This window comes from Pimephales promelas, chromosome 17 (genome assembly GCF_988280905.1).
Source record: "Pimephales promelas chromosome 17, fPimPro1.hap1.1, whole genome shotgun sequence".
Classification (NCBI taxonomy): Eukaryota; Metazoa; Chordata; class Actinopteri; order Cypriniformes; family Leuciscidae; genus Pimephales; species Pimephales promelas.
Window position 1 is genome coordinate 18,812,651 of NC_142785.1, and position 20,787 is coordinate 18,833,437.

The 20,787-nt window shown below is 35.2% G+C and overlaps 1 protein-coding gene across 1 annotated transcript in view; it reads left to right on the plus strand.

Annotated features, from left to right (window-relative positions):
• Positions 1 to 20,787, plus strand: part of ca10a (carbonic anhydrase 10 (inactive)a) — a 176,762-nt gene that overhangs the window by 76,714 nt on the left and 79,261 nt on the right. The window contains exon 3 of the mRNA XM_039661387.2: positions 2,578 to 2,720. Coding sequence (XP_039517321.1) covers positions 2,578 to 2,720 — 143 coding nt within the window. The remainder of the gene's footprint in view (positions 1 to 2,577; positions 2,721 to 20,787) is intronic.

Sequence of the window (20,787 nt, forward strand, 5' to 3'; positions counted from 1 at the left end):
AATTACATGCTGGTATTTTTAAAATATAAGTACAATGTAAAAACATCTATGTACACAATAACTCCATTGTATCAAATTATTAATTTCAATGTAAGTACATAGTACTTAAAGCCACTTAATATAAAGTGGGACCGTTTGTTTTTTTCTGAAGTAATGCAATTTTTTTACTTGAGATTTCAAGACACCAAAAAGTATGATAAATGCAGTCCATTTGAATCACAATAGTATGTGATTTCTTAAGCTATACAAAAGATTTGTGCAAGGAACAAACTTAAACTGCTATCCTTTAAGAGTGAAACTTAACATTTACATGCAAAACACAGGTTAATATGTTTTACATTATGTCGTTAACACTAACAGGCACATAAAGTGAAGCTTAAATTTGTATATATGGATTTTTTTTATTGCCCAAACTGTTGACTGTGGTTGTTGTTTTATAGGTACCGATGTGTAATAAGTATTTACCATTTATGACATGTCACCTGTGTTTACCGGATCGATTTCATACACTGCAGCCCCATTCTGGTTATGGATTTTCTGTTATTTTAGTGACTGATGTAGAAGCATTGAAATATTTGTCATTCCTCCGCCTGCATCTTAGAGGACATTACGACTTAATTCAACGCTTTCCTAAATGAGATATGACTGGACGTCCCCACTCATGAAACCATTTTCATTTTCTATCGCAGCACTATCCAATGCAGCAATTGTTTTTAAGCCAAGAAATGAGATATGAATAGCAGCCGGCTGTTAATTTTGAGCAAAGACCGCTGAAGCCATGACCGACCACACCGACCAGCCGTACTTTCATTAATCAGAAAGCTGCTCAGTCGTGGCCCTGAACAATATGCAAGCCTTCTTAGCATAGCATTCGGGGGGCGAAGAGATTACACATCCTGTGTGTGTACGACATGCATCTGAGATTGTTCGTTTTTCCTTGTACAAAAGTGTGTATAAACGCTGCTACTTTGTCAAGTTCTTTTCTCAGGGAGAACTGTTGAGTGCTCACATGACAGAAAACAGCAGGTGGTGCTTGTTCAGAAAAATGCAGCCTCAAATTATGGTGACTCGCAACATGAAAAATATGGTGTGGAGACCACCTGCTTCTCTCAGCATCAGGACAATGGGAACAGTGATTTATGAATAGTCTTTACTTATTTGGAGGCCTGAAACAAGGGCAGAAGTGCTTTTGTCACTGTGGTGGGATAAACATTATGAATTGTGTTATGTGTCATCACTTTACTGCTAAGCCAACTGGGTCAAGTCAGTCACCCAACCAAAAAGTTCCAGGAGTGGAATTTACCTGATAGAAGATGCAAGCTTTGAGATCCTTAACCACACCGTTGGTTTACTGCTCATAAATTATTGATAGAAAAAAAAAATCCTGTTTTGCTGGCTGCCAATCATCTCATGTAATGGTTGGCAGCTGGAGGTGCATGTAGCACAACGCTGTGAAAATGCCAAGGCGAACACTTTGTATAAATCGCCTAAATTGCTTGAAAATGTCACGGGCTGGTGGAACTCTGATGTTGAGTAGTTATTTTAAAGAATAAAGCGATATAGTTGCACTGACTTTCTTATGAGTAAAAGAGTTATGAGCAAGGGAGACCTGGGTCAGTGTAACGTTTTACATTTTCCTTCATAACAGACTGCTACAAATCTTCTTGCCATCTTTTGGTATTAGAGACATTTGAAACAGCTGTGAGCCGTAGCTATTAATAGACTTATAATAAGAAAGACTAGATCATAAAAATGTAACTTAATAAAAGTCAGAGTGTTAAAGCTGTAACAGTGATTGCTAGTAATTATATTAACACGTTGTAGCTAAAATAAGAGCATACCTCCAAGTAATATCATTCCCATAATAGCTATTAATATCACTTAATAATTTTAACTTCCTGTAAAAAAAACTTGTAAGGAATTTTTAAAGCAAAAAACACTGTGGTACCTATATTTTAATTGTTTGAAATCACTTACACTATTTAAAAAATGTATATTGACTATATATTTACTAATATGTAAGATGATCAAAAACTGAATGTTTGAATACATTAAACAAGTTATGCTAATTATAGATTTGCATGTGCCTTTTTTGTTATTTATTACATCAAACCACCATAAATTACTTTTGCTCATAATTGTATTATTATTATAGAGGATGCTTTCCAATTAATCATATTCATACATGCAGACAAATGTATACACTCAGTCAAAAACTATACTGCTCCAGTTTTACATTTTTAAAAAACTAAGTTATTGCAGGAAATGATGTCTCCATTATTACACTATTAAAAAAGCTTCAATTTTGATATTTATGGCAATATTTAAATATGGATAATAACATGAAGTCTAGATCTACTATTTTGATTACAGTGGCTGTGTAACGCTTTTAAATTGTGTTTCAAGGCAGGACGAATCAGGTTTTTTTTTTTTCTTTGTGGTTGAATAATTGTAATATTGAATAAATGTTTTATAATAATTTCATCAATCATGAACAAATGAGCTGTTTCTTCTTACGATGAGTGTGAGGGTTTGATGAATGTACTGTGTATCATCGTGTACTTTCTGTTTTTGCAGTGCCATCGTTCTGGGGGCTTGTAAATTCTGCATGGAATCTGTGTTCTGTGGGGAAGAGACAGTCTCCAGTCAACATCGAGACGAGTCATATGATATTTGATCCCTTCTTGACACCACTGAGGCTCAACACTGGAGGACGAAAGGTAAGCCATGTTACATCTGATGTCTGCACAGCTACAGTATCAGTGCGCTGAGCTGCTTGGGGAAAGCCAACATTGTTTCCAGTGTCAAAGTGCTGGGATCAACTGTGAAAATTCCACTTTGGTGAAAAAATGTACAGTATCTAGGTCAGTGGTTATGCTATATACAGAATGTTTAGGACAATGCATGATGGTGCTTAGTTTGACCTGTTTGCTGCTATTGTTTCTGCATAGTACCACATACTGTAAACTCATAGCCTTGTGTTTGAAAGTGTGCATGTATATATAGGTACCTGATATTCTGCAGTTTGACAAGCTATACTCCACTTAGCACTATTTTAAAATTGAATATTTTGTAATTATTATGCAAGCAGTTTTGACCTCTATACTACAGGACCATTTAAAATGAATTATTTATTAATTTATAGGACATATACTATATTTGTAGGAATACCTTGGGTTATTTAGTCATCTCTTAAGCTATATATTCATTTATACATGTATCATATCATAGATTTATTTGATTATTATATTCATATTTCTCAGGGTATATATTCATGCAAGATCTTAGTATAGTTAATTCTTATACATTTCTTTGGTTATTCACATTTTTCAGGGCATATCATTTCTTAGTATTTTCTGCTTAGAGAGCACAGACATTTGCCTCCATAAACTCCTAATTTACTGAATATTAATAGTAAGGTAGTTGTTGTTGTGGTTAATTGTAGGTACTGGGTAAGATTAAGAGATGTAGAATGTCATGCATTCAAATTTTTAAAGTAATAATATACAGCCAATATGCTAGTAATATGCAAGCTAATAAACAAATAGTGAAAAATGGTCTCCAAACTGAAGTTTTACCACACTTATTTAGCTATACTAGTCATAGAAATGTGCTGTATATGTTTATATGGTGTATATATAGAAATTGTATAAGTTCTATATTCTTATACCATGCTACTGATTGGCTGGCAAGTAAGTTCACTTCAAATATGTAATGCACAGGTAGTTCCAGTCAGTTTAAGCACCTTTTTAAAGTAACGTTGCTTAACGTTGTGTGCTACACACACACACACACACACGAACATTATTTGCACATAGAGCTCAGGTATCATTCTGTGCATACAGTAAACATTCAGAAGCAAAGAAACTTGTCAATGCTGCCCTATGACTTCTATTAACAAAATAGATTGGCTACTGAGTCGCTATATTATATTTGTCAGCAAGGTAATGCCTCTGTTTTTGAAGGAATTAAACTTTAGTAGGGACAGGCTGCACAAACATTGGTATTTCACATTCACACACTAGTCAATTATTGCATTACAAACAGCTTTGACTTGTCAATGTTGGTAAATGGCCATGCTAGTGAGTTAATCTACACCTAGCCAAAGATTATTCCTATACATTATTGTTATGTCCCATTAGTGCTGGGCCTGTGTTTTTCTTCTGTTTTGTATTGTTGGTAGGTATGGCTCATTCTTTGTGCTATAAGAACTGCAGTGCCGCAAGGCTCTGTGACTGCGCTTGACTAAGTGGCTGATATTCTATAGTTTTTTGTTTGTTATATTTATTTCAGACCTTATTACAGTCCTCTTTGATGCATGCTTTCACTACTGACTTCCATTAATACTGACCACTGATTGACTTTGTTAATTTACCGAGCAGTTGGTAACTGAGGTCATACTCTTCTAGAGATCAGTCCATGACTTGAGACCCGATCAGACAGAGAAGGAGAATAATCCACTGCATGCTAATTTGACCAAAGTAATCTTGACATGCCAAGTCTTATGAAATAATTCGTTAGATATATTATTTGTAATTTAAATGAATAGCAACTGAAAGGAGTTTGTTCTGAAATAAAAAAACAATAATAATAAAAAATAAACTGAAAGATTAATTATAATTTAGTGGCACATTTCAACCAATAAAATAATTTGGGCTAATTAAAAAAGTTAGATAGAAAGATTTGCGCTTTTTATAGGTAGTTTCAAATAGCTAAGAAATTTCCTCCTGTCTTCTGATTTTCTGGAACATAAATCTTTTTTTTCTTCTTCTCACTGTTATTTAATTTCAGTTCAAATATGTGTCAATGGTCTGTAGTCCTTGATGAAGAGTCAGAGTGTGTGTGAAGTCACACCCAGGGCTGTTGCTAGTGAGGAAGGCTGGTGACAATTATAGGGTAATTATAATTGTATTATGACAATTATATTTATATATTATTATATAATTTTATAAACCCCCAGGGGGCTCCACAAAATCAGCTGTTATTCAATTTAGGCCCCTGTTGTATGAATAATGCTAATATTTATATTAGTTTTATGCCTGAGATTTAAATGAAAACCACAAAAAGGTGCAATTTGGTTAAATATTTTTCCAAATATCTGCTTCTCTTACCTCCATAAAAATGGTTTAGTCTGATCTAAAGTATTTATTAATTATTCAATCAGTGACAAACATCAGAATTGAGGCGACATGTCTGAAGTTAACGATGAACTTGGTGGAAGAGCAGGAGACTAACCGACCGAAAAATGTCTGGGAAAAGAAAACATGAATCAAGGAACCAGAAACGCTATTAAAAGGAAGAGAGAGAGGTCAGGAGAGTTGTTGTATCCATTCCCTGTCGATCAAGACATTCTTAAAGACAGGTTGTTGTTATTTTGCTGGGAATAAGAAAACTTCCATCTACTGCCTGCCGGGTACGATCACTTTTTTAAAATTACGTTTACTGTCACTTTTCAAAATTGTTTCATACACTTTCATGCCACAATCAACTGAATGATTACGTGGTCACAATTCCTGTCTTTTTACACTATTGTAAATAAGAGTTGCATTATGCATCTGACCTGCCGGCTGAATGTGGGCTATTTAATAAATCAAGAAAACACGAAAACAACATACTGCACTTGGATGAATTATAACAATATTACCAGTTCCAAATTATCTTTATTAAAAAATAAGACCATAAATGGTTTTATTTTTTTGAAAATTTGCCAATTTCTAAATGAATTTATGAATTATGAATTTGAACAATATCTTGTTTTTTTTTTGTTAGTTTTTATTAATTAAAATTTTTCTATAAACATTAAACTTTTAAAATAAAGGTTTTACAACAACATCACCATCTTCTGTTATATGTGGGCCTCCATGCTCATCTATTGTACAGTATATGATATTGGTGGTGGGGGCCCACATGAATATTTTTTTCAGGGGGCCCCGAATCCTCTAGCTACGGCCCTGGTCACACCATATGTGTTTGAGTTTCTGTCAGAGAGAAGTTTACATGGTCTGGCTCTCTACAGCGTGATAAATGGACTAATGAACAGTTAACGGAAATTAAAATGACCTCAGAATAGAAAAGCAATTAATCAAAAGCAGACATGCATCAAGGTTATGTGCTTTGGATTGAGGGAATCACAGTTATTAAATTGTCTGTATTAATTGAATATTTGCTCTACTGTAGATGAGCCGCAATTACTTGAAGAGCTTTTAATGAATTTAATCGCTCTGACAAGGGAAGAAGATGACAGTATCTTGTCCCTTATTGAAATCTCCAATCAGCAAAGTGCAGAATTTGAGATATGAATATGATGCCACATGAAAATATTTTTCTCCATATTTTTCTCCTCTGGGCTACTGTATGAGATAGGACTAATTACCAAAACAAATCAGGCTACATGCCATTTAGCATAGCGTAGTTGTACTGTAAAACATAGCACATTGACTAACTGTGAGTCACCTTCCTTTGTCAGCATTGGTAAATCAGGACAGAATCACGCCCAGAGACAAACAATGACAGATAGGATCTGCACACAGATTTTATTCAGTTACATGAATTTCATATTAGATTACTCACTGAGTCAGCCTTGTCATTGTGATTTCATTAGCTTGGGTAGTTGACTGTGTGAGATACATTCTCTGTATAAAGTGATGGCATCAGCTTGGCTATCAGTCAGCTTAAACAGGCCAATGTTTGAACTGGGGGACGCACATACAGTACACACAAAACGAGATTCACGGTGATAAGTGTAAATGGACACCAGTTTTTCTTCTTTTAAATGATTTTTCTCTGGGGGATTTTCTGTTAATCTGTTACTGATGATAGTAAGGGGTAATGTACAGTCAGCCGGTCATTATCATGTGATTGTGCAGGGTTTAAACAGGTAAACCCTGTTGGGGTTTGTTTTTTAAGCATCAGATGATGTACATTATTCCACTTTTACATGGCTAAAGAGTTAAAACAGGGTTGTCCAATCAGTGAGTTTGTGCTAAAGCTAATAACAAATGAAATTATAAAAATGGTAATAATTGAAATAAAAAGGAGTGTGATATACAGTAGCTTAGTGTGTTTAACATACAGTATCTCTGTGATTTAATCTGATGTGTTTTTTTGTTTGTTTATTTTTGTAGTAGTTTAAAAAAGTAATGTATTTTTTGTTAAACATATTAACATCATTATTATTGTTATTAATATGCAAATGTGCTGTTCAATTATTGAAATGGTAAATTAAAATCTAAGAGGGTACTTCATGGATTTTTTTTTTTTTTTTTTTTTTTGTCAAAACGGTTTGGCTTTAGAGAAAGTAGGAGATTGAATATTGATAAGAATAATAATTGTTAATAATTATGAATATGAATAAAATAAATCACTTATTATTCCTTGAGTTGTAAGCCAGCTTAAATGATTAGCTCAGCCAAAAATAAAAATACTTATCATTTGCTCAACCTCATGTCTTACCTGACGCCTTATCTGTTTTTTGTCCATACAATGAAAGCCAATGAGCCCTAATATTGTTTGGCCTCAATGTTCTTCAAAATACCCCGTGTGTGTGTGTGTGTGTGTGTGGTGTGCAATGCAGGATGTTTTCTGTGATTTATTTTTTTTCTTCTTCTGTTTTTACAGAATAAAAATCATATGAAATGTCCCCATAAAACTTAAACCCCTATGCGAGTGTGGGTGTGTGTGTTCGACAGAAGAAAATCATAGCAGTCATCATTTAAAATATCTGTTTGCTCAGTGGAGCCATGTAATAAGGGATGATGGCAGCGTCAGTTAAATACTGTTCTGTTCCTCCGAGTTCAAGGATCAGTGATGTCATGTTTCCTGTAATCTGGCCAGTGGGAGAAGGAGATTGAAACCATTTAACATGCAAGATGCATGTACAGTATGACCAGATGGGGAGTTCTGCTGCCGCAGGGAGAGAACGCTCCTCTAGCGGCACTGAATCAGTATAATTACACTGGGAACACGGTGGAACGGCAAACATGGAGCCATGGGATGACATCTGTAGTGATCTGCAGGGGAACTCACTATTGGGGGTGTCATATTACATTTTCGGCCCCCTAGCTTTCATTCCTCTCACATTTGTCTTCCATGTTGGCCTTGTACCTGAATGTTTCAGCTCTTTTCGCTGTTTGTTGCCAATGTACTAAATCGTTTCTTTACCCTTGTTGCCGGTGGTTTGTATTTCATGAACACCACACATTATGCCAAGTAGCTCCTAGACAAGAATTTCTATCCGTTGCAATTGTGCAAGTCTGCAGAACATGCCGCTTACAGGCACGACTGCCTCGTGTTGGCAAACCTGGGGGAACATTAGCATAAAATATGGAGTTCAATATTTTGAAAATAAAAGTGCAAATGTAAAATATTTATTAGGGAAAGCGTTTGCAAAGGATGCCTCGAAATGCATGTACATACATAAAGCTCAGCTATGTTTTTCATGGTGAATGTAATAAACCACAAAGGACACAGATGTTTATTGCTGAGGGTGAAACGCCTCGTGATTATGAGAATTGATTTAGTTATGCAAATTACTGATTCAAATTAATTAGACTCAAGTTTGTGTTGGCTGAACCTGCTAAGCTGTCACAGTATACAAAGCAGTTTGCGTATGAATATCTCAAAAGCTGCAATTATGTCTGTCTCGCCGTGGCCTCTTGCTTGTCAAGGCACAGGATTTAATCACTGCTGGATGGCGAGAGCTCGAAGCCCCGATTCGCACACGACGAGCCCAATGCACAACCTAAGCAGCCGTTCGTGGCTCGCCCATCTGTGTGGGTGTATAAATGTGAAGCATAAACTTGGAGCTAAAAAAAGGATTAGGAAATAATTCGATTCAATCACTTGCGTCCTCAGGAAAGAGTGTTTGTTGGGTCCGGGGGTTGCGAGGCAATCTCACTGTGGCTCGAGTCGCAGGGAAATGGGTCACAGGGAAAGAGGAAATGGATCAGCAGTCTCCTCTCCTCTATTCTCAGATCAAAGCCTGAATGTTCCACCACATTCTGAGTGTGCCTTCATGTCTGTACAGTTCACATCCTACCACAACATTATGATAGCGAGATTTTATTGAAATCTTCACATCGCTTTGTGGCTTTCAGTGAGATTCCGCCAGTAGTCCTTGTTTGCTACAATTTCATAGTACTTTATTTGCTTGATTGTTGTTTTTTGATCAGTAGTATTATTTAAAGGGTATCTAAAATAATCTGAGAACATAGACTAATTATTCATTAAATTCATTTTAATGAATTCTTATTTTTGTGCTTTTGCTACATTTTTATGTTTTGCTTTATTTTTAAATATTTTTTTTTTGTGCTTGTTTTCAACTACTATCATTATTATTATTAAATTATTATTATTATTTAATGCTCTTTGTAGAAAATAGTTCTTATCCAAAACCTGCTGAGCTGTCCACAGTCTGTGTAGGCGGTTGTATTCAATGGTAACATAATGCCTGATTTCTGATTAACACAAATAATGCTCCACATGTGATCGGACTTTTTGCTTATACTTCAGTATTGGATTAATTTAAATTTATAATCAATATTTAACTCGTTTTATCTGCCCTTATTTTTATTTGTGCATTTTGCTTCTTTTGGAACCGGTTTTGGGAATGTCCTTATGATACTATCCCTTGGTTTTGGGTCAAAGCTGACTGCACTCTAAACAATGCTGGGTTGTTTTAACCCAAATTTGGGTCAAATATGGACAGCTAAATGGTGGGTTAAAAATGTCATTTAAAATTTTAACCCAACTTCAACTTTCCCTTTCAACGGTAATTTTTTTTTTTTTTAATTACGTTTTTAACCCAACAATTGGGTTTGTCCATATTTGACCCAAATTTGGGTGAAAACAATCCAGCATTTTTTAGAGTGTGAACTAAAGATTATGGAGATCAGGGCAGTGGCTGATTTTTAAAGGTTGTGCTGTGTAAATATAAATATAGTATAGCTTGAAAGATGCATATCCACCCGCTCCCTGTAACACCTACATTTGTTCTCCTTGAGACAGTATTTTGCAATTGCTATTGTATATGCATTGCTTTAGTGCCCTGCCCTATTCACTGATGGAATTTTGCAAATCACATAACGGCAAACAAACATACAAAATCAGTGCTGAATGCAATTTGCATGTCACAAAGTGCTCGTTCTGAGTTCTATGTTGTGGAGGATGCAGCAGACTACAGGGATCTGGCATACTTTGCTCAACTACTATGAATCAACCACAACGGAACTGTAGTTTAAAGAGGAAATAACATGCGCAGTTTCTGCCAACCATGTTAATCTTGAGTAACTATACAGTAGTTTTGCATCCTCTAAAGAGTCTTTAGTTTTATCAGATGTCTGCTCTTTTCCGGGAGAAGTGCCCATACAAATATGTTCCGTGTTTAGCTTGAAAATCCAACCCTTTAACAGTGTAAATAAGTCAGAATGAGTGTAATAGCATTAGACATCCCCTTTAATCAAATGTTGTTGTTGTTGTTTTTTTTAAAGATATGTATCTGTTTTTGAGCTAGACACATTTTTTGTTGCATTCCATAGCAAGGATATCTAAGAATTGCAGTATCTTTATTGCAGGTGTTCTTGTCTATGAGGCTTATAATGGCTATAAATGAACGGAATAGATATGTAAACATGCTGTGGACATCCTCCTGTTACTACACTAAATCTCTTATCTCAGGGATAATCTAGTTAAGACCTCTTTTGATCTTGTTTAAAAGATGCTAAGTCATTAGGGACATAACATTGGGTAGCATCAGCAGTACTGTCTGCTGTCTGACTTTTCATTAGCCCTCATTTATAACCGTTGCGTACGCACAAAACAGGCCCTGAAAGAGGCTTACACCACTTCCGACACATAATTAGTAATTTATAAAAACAAACTTGACGGGAAAATTTACGCATCTGAACGCTAACTCTGACCCATGTGTACAAACCTTTTGGAGACGGAGCAGTTTGGCGACACCGATGGTGAGCCGGAGGTAAATGTCTTTTTGGTCACTTTCTAAAGAAAATCTAAAGAAAATTATAGCCTATACAGAAAGATAACAGCCTACAAATATAATTTCACTCACCAAGCCTATCACTTGAAGCCAATATACATCCCTTCTTAAATGTTTGCCTCAGCAAGCGCGTTGGGCCGTTTAGTGAAACTGACGCACATAGCCTGAGTAAAACCTAAAACCATAATTCATATGAGTCCTAATCATAAATACAGTGCATGTTCACAATAACAGTTTAAATACATAAAACATTTAATATTTAATATTTAATAATATAAACATTTAGAATAAATATGCCATTCTCATTATTGGATTGGAGTTAAACGTTTAAACTACATGAAATCATTACTAAGAAGTTACAAAAAAAATATATGTATTCAATAAATATAAATATTTGTTGTGGATGCAATGCTTTTAAACACTTTCCCTCTGGCATGCTGTGTTTTAATGTTTTAACTACAGAGATACAGTAATTGCTTGTCATGGTAATAGCAGATTGTCTGAGAAAATAGATTTTTGCAAATAATGCACAACCTTGTCGGTATGTGGTTGGCATTTCATAATATTCCTAACATCTTGTACCTTTAAACATGGTATCATGTGGATGAATAATCATATGCAAATGATATGCATATTAAAACTAGACGTTGTATGCTCCATATATGGTTATTTCGGGGAGGAGATGCATGTGCGCACAATCTTCTGCTGACTGGGATTTATAAAGTGCATTCTGCGCAGGTTCAGGCGTACAAACAGTTTTATAAGTCTGATTTTTTTTTTGCATACGCCATTTTTGGCTTTCGGGCGCACGTAGACTTTTAGTAAGGATCTTACGCACAGTTTAATAAATGAGGCCACTGGTCTTTATGCTTCAATATATAGTGTTTAGATTGTTAACTTGTGAGTTTTACATGTCAGTTTGCCAATTAGACATATTCTTATGATCAATTTGAAACCATGGCCAGGTCAAAAATCCAGGTCAAAAGATTCTCCCCACACAGCAGGAGACTCCTAGGCGGATCCGCGTTTAAGTCGACCCATGTTCTCTTTCATAGGTTTACTCTAGTCTACATTGATGGGGGAGTAGTGGGAGTAGCCTGCGGAGCTGAACATTGCAATGCACTATGGGGATTTTTGTCTACAATCCACAACAACTAAAAAGTCATTTTCTGCCTTTTATCAGCCAAGAAGGACCCAAATTAGAAATGTATGATACTACTACATATATGACCCACTTTCAATACATATTCATGTCTCCACTGGTGGAATTACCCTTTAATAGACAATAACTTTATTTTTCGTACGCTTTGAAATTTAAAACTGCAGACATTTTACAATTACAAACAGCTATATTGCACTGCCTGAAAGGTAACATTTGAAAAAGCATGGGGGCACATTAAGCAACATCTTGAATATCATAATGATTTTAATGCACTTTTTATTTGGCCATTAAGTTTCACCATGCCATTAGCGTAGACTCATGTATGAGAGCATTAAGCTGTTTTAAAAGCTTGAGATTTTATATATATATATATATATATATATATATATATATATATTCAGATTTGCATTTATATATTCAGAGTTATAACTATATATTCAGGATTACATTTATATATTTGGAGTTTTAACTATATATTCGGGATTTACATTTATATATTCGGAGTTATAACTATATATTCGGGATTACATTTCATTATTTCCTGTTTGGCCCCCCATATTATGAAATATATATATATATATATATATGATTGGTGAGATGTATGCTTAGTTTGAAACCTCAAAGTTTTATGAGGTGATCTGCTTGCTACTCTTAGTTTTGCAGTATTTTTTCTGGGTAGACAATAGATAGATATAGCTACAGCTGTAGATTAGCCACCAGACGTGATCAGCAAGGATATGTAACATATGTTTTGCACGTTTATGTTTGCCAACAGTGTGACAATGAAAGAGAATGACACAATTAACCGATAGTGACAAGGGGAAACGCAGTTAAGCTGCGAGTCAGTGGAGGGAATAGTGTGTTCTCATGTTGACGTTGGTTTCTAATAAGGTCAATGAACAACCCGATTTAAAATGAACACATTACACCAGTTTTGTATCGCAACAGTTAGCGCACAATTCAGAAATATTTTTGTCTAACAGACCCCATTCATTCCAATTAGTTTTATATTTAGAAAATTGATCTATTTGCCCAAAAAGTGCATTTTCGAAACCTGTAGTACAGGTTTTAAAATACTGCGTAAGCGTATATAAAAAAGCCAGTTGTCTATTTTTCAGCATTTGTAGTACCTATAGATGAGCTGTGCCATATTCCACCCAAACACACTCTGTGTCTGCATGAGCGCTAATGTATTTGCCTCAGTAAGTGACTGTATATTAAAACCACTCATTTGTAATGCGAATGCACATTAAAGTAATTATACAGAGATGTATGGTTCCATAAAGCTCAAGTTGAAATAAGCAAACAATATAGTGAAGTGTTGTGGTGTTGATTGTTTTACATCAGCTGAGCTGGAGGGCCATGAGTGGAATTAATTCACATGCAGTCTCTTATAATATGAACCCATAATTTCATATGATGGTTCTTCTAAAGAATTAGAATGCACATAAAAATGAATACAATTCCAATACTGCATTTAACATGCATACAAATGAAGAACGCTCAGGTTCAGTATGTACAGTATGTGTACATGTATAATTTCATTATTTCAGTAACTTGTATATTGCATCATTGATCTAAATCTAAAAATATACCATATAGATTCATAACATTGTATGTTTTCTACTACATCTGAGAACATATCATCAGTAGAAATCATGCTTGTTGTAATGATGCTTAAGTTTTATCGATGCCCATGATACCCAATCTTCACCTACGATTCCTAATGAAAATATTAATGATGCAGCAGAGAGTTTACTGATGTGATTATATTACTATAGCACTGAAACGAAACAAATCGTCAGAGCAAAATGATGAAGATATTTAGTGACAACAGGACAAGATGTAAAATATTTCTATATTAGCTTGCTGAAGAGTCTTATGGTGACGCCTCTCTTGTCTGCTGATTGACACATGGGCAAGAGCCCTCTGGCCAGCTGTCAGGATGACTGATTGTTCCGAATGCAAAGAGGCCTGCTTGAAAAATTAAGTCTCAGCATACAGTGCAGTACACTACATCACAGCTTTGTGAGTGTATACTGCATTGTATTAGCTATTTTCACATATTATGTGCGGTGTTGTGGCACCCAGTTCACTATTATGAGCATCAAGTACTAGCACAACCTATTTATTTTTATGTTATTTAGTTTGCTATTTGTGTTGTTTTGGAAGGTATCGAATCTAATTCGCATAAATAAGAACTGTTTAATATTAAAGAGGTATTGGTTACATTAATACGTTTCAGAGGTACATTTGTACTTTCTATCTTTTATTATGCATATGATTTTCTTTTAATTAATGAAATCATGGGATGTTTCAATGCATTCCCATTCTTTTTAGCATATTAAAGGGATAGTTCACTTTGAAATTAATTTTTGATATGTTTTAGCTTACCTCAAGAGCATCCAAGATGTAGGTGTCTTTGTTTCCACAGTATTTTCAATTGTGACATTTTTCGGTCAAACCGTTGTCTGTCAGTCATAATGCAGGTTTAGAGAGGCAACCTCAAAGAGCATGCACAGAGAAGTCAAAATTAAACATGATTTAATGACTTGTAAATGTAAGTACACATTGATGGCCTAAGACACGAAACGAGCGGTTTGTGTGAGAAAACGAACAGTATTTATATAGTTTTCACCTCTTGTTAACTGCTACGTCGGACTGATCTGAATCGGCTGTCCAACCGAACCGAACTGAACCATGTCAGAAAGGACTTGTCCAACCGTGTCCAACAATACGCCGGAAGTGATCTCTCGCGCGTCTACGTCACACATTGTTTACACGGAGATTTCGGAAGTTTTACCTTTTACTAAACATTTAGATATATCGAAAGCGTCTTCCATTGCATTTTCCCGTATATCTAAATATGTTTAGTGAAAAGTAAAACTTCCGAAATCTCCGTGTAAACAATGCATGACGTAGACGCGCGAGAGATCACTTCCGGCATAATGTTGGACACGGTTCAGTTCGGTTCAGTTGGACATCTGATTCAGATCAGTTCGACGGCTATAACTAGAGGTAAAAACTCTATAATTACTGTTCGTTTTCTCACACAAACCGCTCGTTTCGTGTCTTAGGCCATCAGTGTGTACTTACATTCATGAGTCATTAAATCATGTTTAATTTTGACTTCTCTGTGCATGCTCTTTAAGGTGGACCCCCTAATACTGCATTATATGACTGACAGACAACACCGGTTTGACCGAAAAATGTCAAAATTGAAAATACTGTGAAAACAAAGACACCTATATCTTGGATCCCCTTGAGGTAAGCTAAAACGTATCAAAAATTATTTTCAAAGTGAACTATCCCTTTAAGCACATTAACAATGTTAGTTATTCCCATTTCCCTTATTTAGCCTGTCCTTTTTATTGCTGGTAAGCATTTGCTCTATATGTCAATATTACTTTGAACATTTTTCCATCCCTTTACAAAACTGCCCCTGAAAAAAGTTGAAATGTTTTACAGAGACTCTTAAAATTCTGTCTAGATGCCCATCTTTCCTGCCTCAGTGTATGTGACGTAACGCAAGTTGCCTTTTATCTAATATAAAATGTCTTCAAATTGTAATATTAGTCATATAAGCTTTTCTTCACATTCAGTCCTCAAAAGGATCTTTCATTTCTATGCCTGTCATTCTACTATCCAGTATTTTTGTGAGAGTCAGACCACTGATGTATCAGTGTCTGAAATAGCCTCTTAACTTGTCAGTTTGTGCCTTTTCCCTTTGTAACTTGTGAGCAGCATCTGTGAGCAACCCTGTGAGCAGCATCTGAAATTTGAAGATGACAACTATTAAAACATAATTTCCATTCCATTTATGAAAAGATATCAAAAGGAGGCTTCAGAAGAACCTCCTAGTAATTTTTAAATGATTGATTTGGCTCCAGTTTTTGGAGTGATGCACTGAGGCAGAAGAGAGAGGTTGGATTGAGGTGTTTCACAAACAGATGTGAAATCACGCCATTGGGGTTAGAAGAGCCTGGTTTTCTCACACTTTCTGCAGCACTCATATAATTTGGCCTCGGCAGTGTAGGTGAGCTGTATTGATCTCAAGAAGTATCAAGAGGGCATTATCTTCCAAAAACAATTAGCACATGCCCACACCTAACCTTAAAGTCGAAACAAAGCCGAGAGTTGTGGTGTATCCCGAGAGATACGTGACCTTGTATTGAAGCCAAACGTGCCATGACATATTTTGGTAAACTTATAACTCGTGTATTTGATGAAACAGCTCTGTTCCCAGGTTCCATAACTGCAGGACTTTTATGCATATCCGCTCCTCTGTGCCAAAAGATCAATGCAGACCTTGATGAAGGTGCGCTCAATGGATTTCTTTCCTGTCATCTTCATCAAAGAATTCATCTCTCTTGGTGTAATGATGCTTAACCTAAAGTTCTTATCTTCGGTACCTTAATTTCTGACTGGCCATTACAGGCAGGCAGTTACTTAATAAAATGCAAATGGGGGAAGAGAGGAGTATAAATCATCTCCCCTTTGTTCCACATAGAAAGATTATTATGCCTTCCTCATCGTTATCGTGGAGCAACACACTGGAAATGTCCTTTCAAATGGAATATTTTCTCTGCTTCAGGTGAACTTTGAGTCTTTTTTACAGGACATTGTGTCTGAAGTTGTTTAATTGGATGTTTTAAGAAATGTAGAAAGACTGGGTTCATACAAATGTGATTGCTTTAAGCTAACTTGGACAGAATGTGGCAGAAAACACTTTTTTTCTGAGGAATGTAATGATAAATACATATACATATCACTGTAAAAAATGATCGTGATTTTAACGGTAAAAGACTGTAAAAATGCTACACTGAAAAACTGTTAATTAGTTAACCTTTCCTTACTATATACGGTAATAACTGTGATAGATCTAATGGTAAATTTCATCTAATTTTACTGTAAAATACCGTTAAATTTGCAGTTTTTAAAGTGAAAATGAACAACTCATTGTATAATTTACAGTGAAAACCCGTAGACACTTCGCATTTGATGTATTTTTGTTGAAATAACTTGTTTCTTCATAGTTTGCTTAGTCTTTTTCTAATCAGTTATGTACATTAGGGTTTTATGTGACATTGTTTAATGTTTGAGTGAATGACATTGTGCAGCTTCTATTAATATTAAGATTCTTGTGGAAGAGTTGCATTATGAGCTTCCATATATCATGTGACTCATCACTGCTGTGATTGTTGGTTGTCAGTGTATTACTATGAATTAATTAACAGATGTTAATACTTCAATTGGTTGATAATTTAACGTTCTATCAGATAATGAAGTGAAGTCTGTAAAACTTTGTTACCGTAAAGTCTTGCTACCGTAAAGTTCTGGCAACCACAGCTGCCGGTATTTTACTGTAAATTGAACTTTTTATGATATATATATATATATATATATATATATATATATATATATATATATATATTGTAATGATATTTCACAGTATTATCATTTTTATGTATTTTTAATCTAATAAATGCAGCCTTAGTAGGCACTACTTTTAAAAACAAAACAACCCCAACACTTTTAAAAGGTAGTGGATGAAATATGTCTAAATCTTTTATTGTTTTGAATAATTTTTAAATACTAATTAAGAAATCAGATTGACTTGTGAATTTCTGGGGTTGAAAGCACAATGGATGTAAAGGCACAAAATCACCTGAAAGCCTGATGGAAGTCCATGCTGGGTGAACGGTCGGTTAAGTGCTCCCCTGAGGTAAATAGCAAAGCCTCTTATTCCACGGCTGTCTGTCAGGTATCACCGTGATTTGGTTTTCTGTTGGTAATTCCATCTTGTGTTTATATCAAAACCATAGCTGCATCTTTGAGCCCCATTCCAGATATCATCCTACGAACCCCATCAATACCAATACACCATTACCAATGACAGGTGTCTCCTCAAGGAACTCATATTACCACAAGCAAAATTACTGCATCTCAAGAACCGTTCCTCTTTTATATATATATATATATATATATATATATATATATATATATATATATATATATATATATATATGTGTTGTCAGTTTTGAGCTAGATTCCAGGTTAAAGCTCAGGATTATAACCCAGGTTTAAATCCCAGTGATCTGTATCTTTGTGAACTGCTGGGTTTCACCATTTCTGTACTTCCATTAAACAATAGGCAATAGGCTCCACGTGTGAACTGTGAGGCGTGTTAAATGAAAAGTGGCTGCTAAATGACAAATAAATGATTCATTCATCTAAATGTAATTAACTTTGCGCCATTTTACACATTTTATGTGTCGATCGATGTTTTGACAGTTCTTAAGAAGACTGCTGAGAGCTGCCAGGTTAAGAAACCTTTATGATGCAGATCAACCTTCGTGCAAAATAACATCTTATAAGAGCTTGAAAAAGACGTCTGAAATGTGAAACACTTTAGTTTCCCATGGCCCAGTCTGCCTAACCACACATAATTTCTTATGTGTATATGGACTGGTTAAGTTTTTTTTATGACCTGCTGGAGTTGTGCTATGATGCTTGGAGTTGCATTGCAGATTGAAATAATGGGTAACACTTTACAATAAGTTTCATTAGTTAACATTATTTAATGTATGAACTACAACTAGTTATGAACTAACCATGATCAATCCATTTGCTACTGTATTTGCTCATCTTTGTTAACATTAGTTAATACAAATACATTAGTTAACTGTGCATTAACTAATGTTAACAAGATTAGTATTAGTAAATGTTGAAATTAGCATTACAAAGAGTAATAGATGCTGTATACGTACAGTTCATTATTAGTTAACTAATGCAGTTAACTAATGTTAACCAACTAACCTTATTGTAAAGTGTAACCAAATAATGAAAATGATGTTATTGCGCAATCTGGCTTCAGCTATGATTTCTCCTCACTCCTATATAATTCAGTTCTCATGGTAGTGAAGTAAATCTCCATGGTAGACTAATAGGTTCTTTGGTTGTGTTTTAATCGTGATCAAACATCTATCTGGGTCAGTTTCAGTCACTCTGTGCTATAAAGGCAGGTGCCAGGTGTTGTGTCTGGGTGCAATAGTCATAAGATAAAAGCTATGCCACCACTAACCTGTAAAGAGACTGCATACTCTGCCCTTTACGCTTCACTTCCTGTGCGCAGCGCTATCAACACATCAAATATGAAAGGCTCACTGGCCACACAGTCCGCTCAAGTGAGTGTCTTGTTGGCAGATCCACCTTTCTGTCACTTCTTAAACAATTTTTAACCACATGGCTTGTTTTGCTGTCCAAAGATTATTTTAACTCGGTTGTAAGGGCATACTTTTGGTTTGAACATTGGTTGGTTAAAGTGTGAACCATTTTCTGGGGTCCCCGGGCATGCATGTTCCCTCATGAGATTTATTTGTCTGTTTAATTTATTTGATCAAAATGGTCTTTTGTGGTATCGTCTACACATGCAAAGTTGGTTGATAATAACTGCAATAAAGTAAAAGGGATTGTTCACTTACTCACTTATCACTTACCTGTCCTCAAGTTGTTCCAAACCTGAATTTCTTTCTTCTGTTGAACACAAAAGAAGATATTTTAAAGAGTGTTGGTAATCAAACAGTTGACAATATCCATTGACTTCCATGTTAATATTCGGCAATAGGCCATTTGTTGACTGTGAAACACGTAGAGTTTAATTACATACATTGTGATGTCAATCCATGTTTCTTTTTAATAGCTTGATTCTATGTTTCAGTGTTGGCGGTCGGAGTACCGCCAATATGAGAAGTCCCTATGTTGCCAAATTTTAACTTCCTGCCATATCATTACACCCCTTGTTGAGGCATCTACCTGTTGGCCTAGTCAACCCCACCCCACCCCCTCACCTAATCCTAAACCTACCTATACTAGGTAATAATCTGGCAGGGGTCAGAATTCCTGTGGAACGCTATCCCAGACCACCTCAGAGCCCCGCAAACAGTAAAAACATTCAAAAAAGGACTAAAAACGTATCTTTTTGCACAGGCTTATTTTAATAGCTAATGCTTGTTTTTAGTCCCCCCTTCTAAGAAGTTGTGTTTTTATTGTATACTGTATTTCTTATGTTTATTTTTAACTATGTTTTACTGCACTTTGAGATTTGGTGTCAAATGTAAAGTGCTTTACAAATAAAATGTATTATTTATTATTATTATTATTATTATAATTCACCAGAAATAACGCTGTGCATAGAGCCCATTAAAATATAATAACGTTATTGAAATAACACTTCACAATTTTAGTGGTTTTACTGTATTTTGAGCAAATAAATGCAGCTTGGATGAGCATAACACCAAAACATAACAAAAAAAAATAAAATAAAATAAAAAACAAATTGCCCCAAACTTTTGCATGGTAGTTTAAATAAATTGTATTTTATTATTAGTATAATTGCAAAGGATCATTTCTGTTATAGAAAAACTTATTGCACTTTTATCCCACCCATTTATCCAAATATATAGACAGAGAGAAGTGTTCCAATGTTTTAAGGGAACACTTTACAGTTGAAAGGCAGGGATTCAAGTACGAAGATCTCACATCTGATTTTGAAGGAAATCTGCGTTAGTTTCTGATGTAAACTTGTGTGAACATGACAGTGCAGACAGAGTGAGGAAAAACTCCAGGC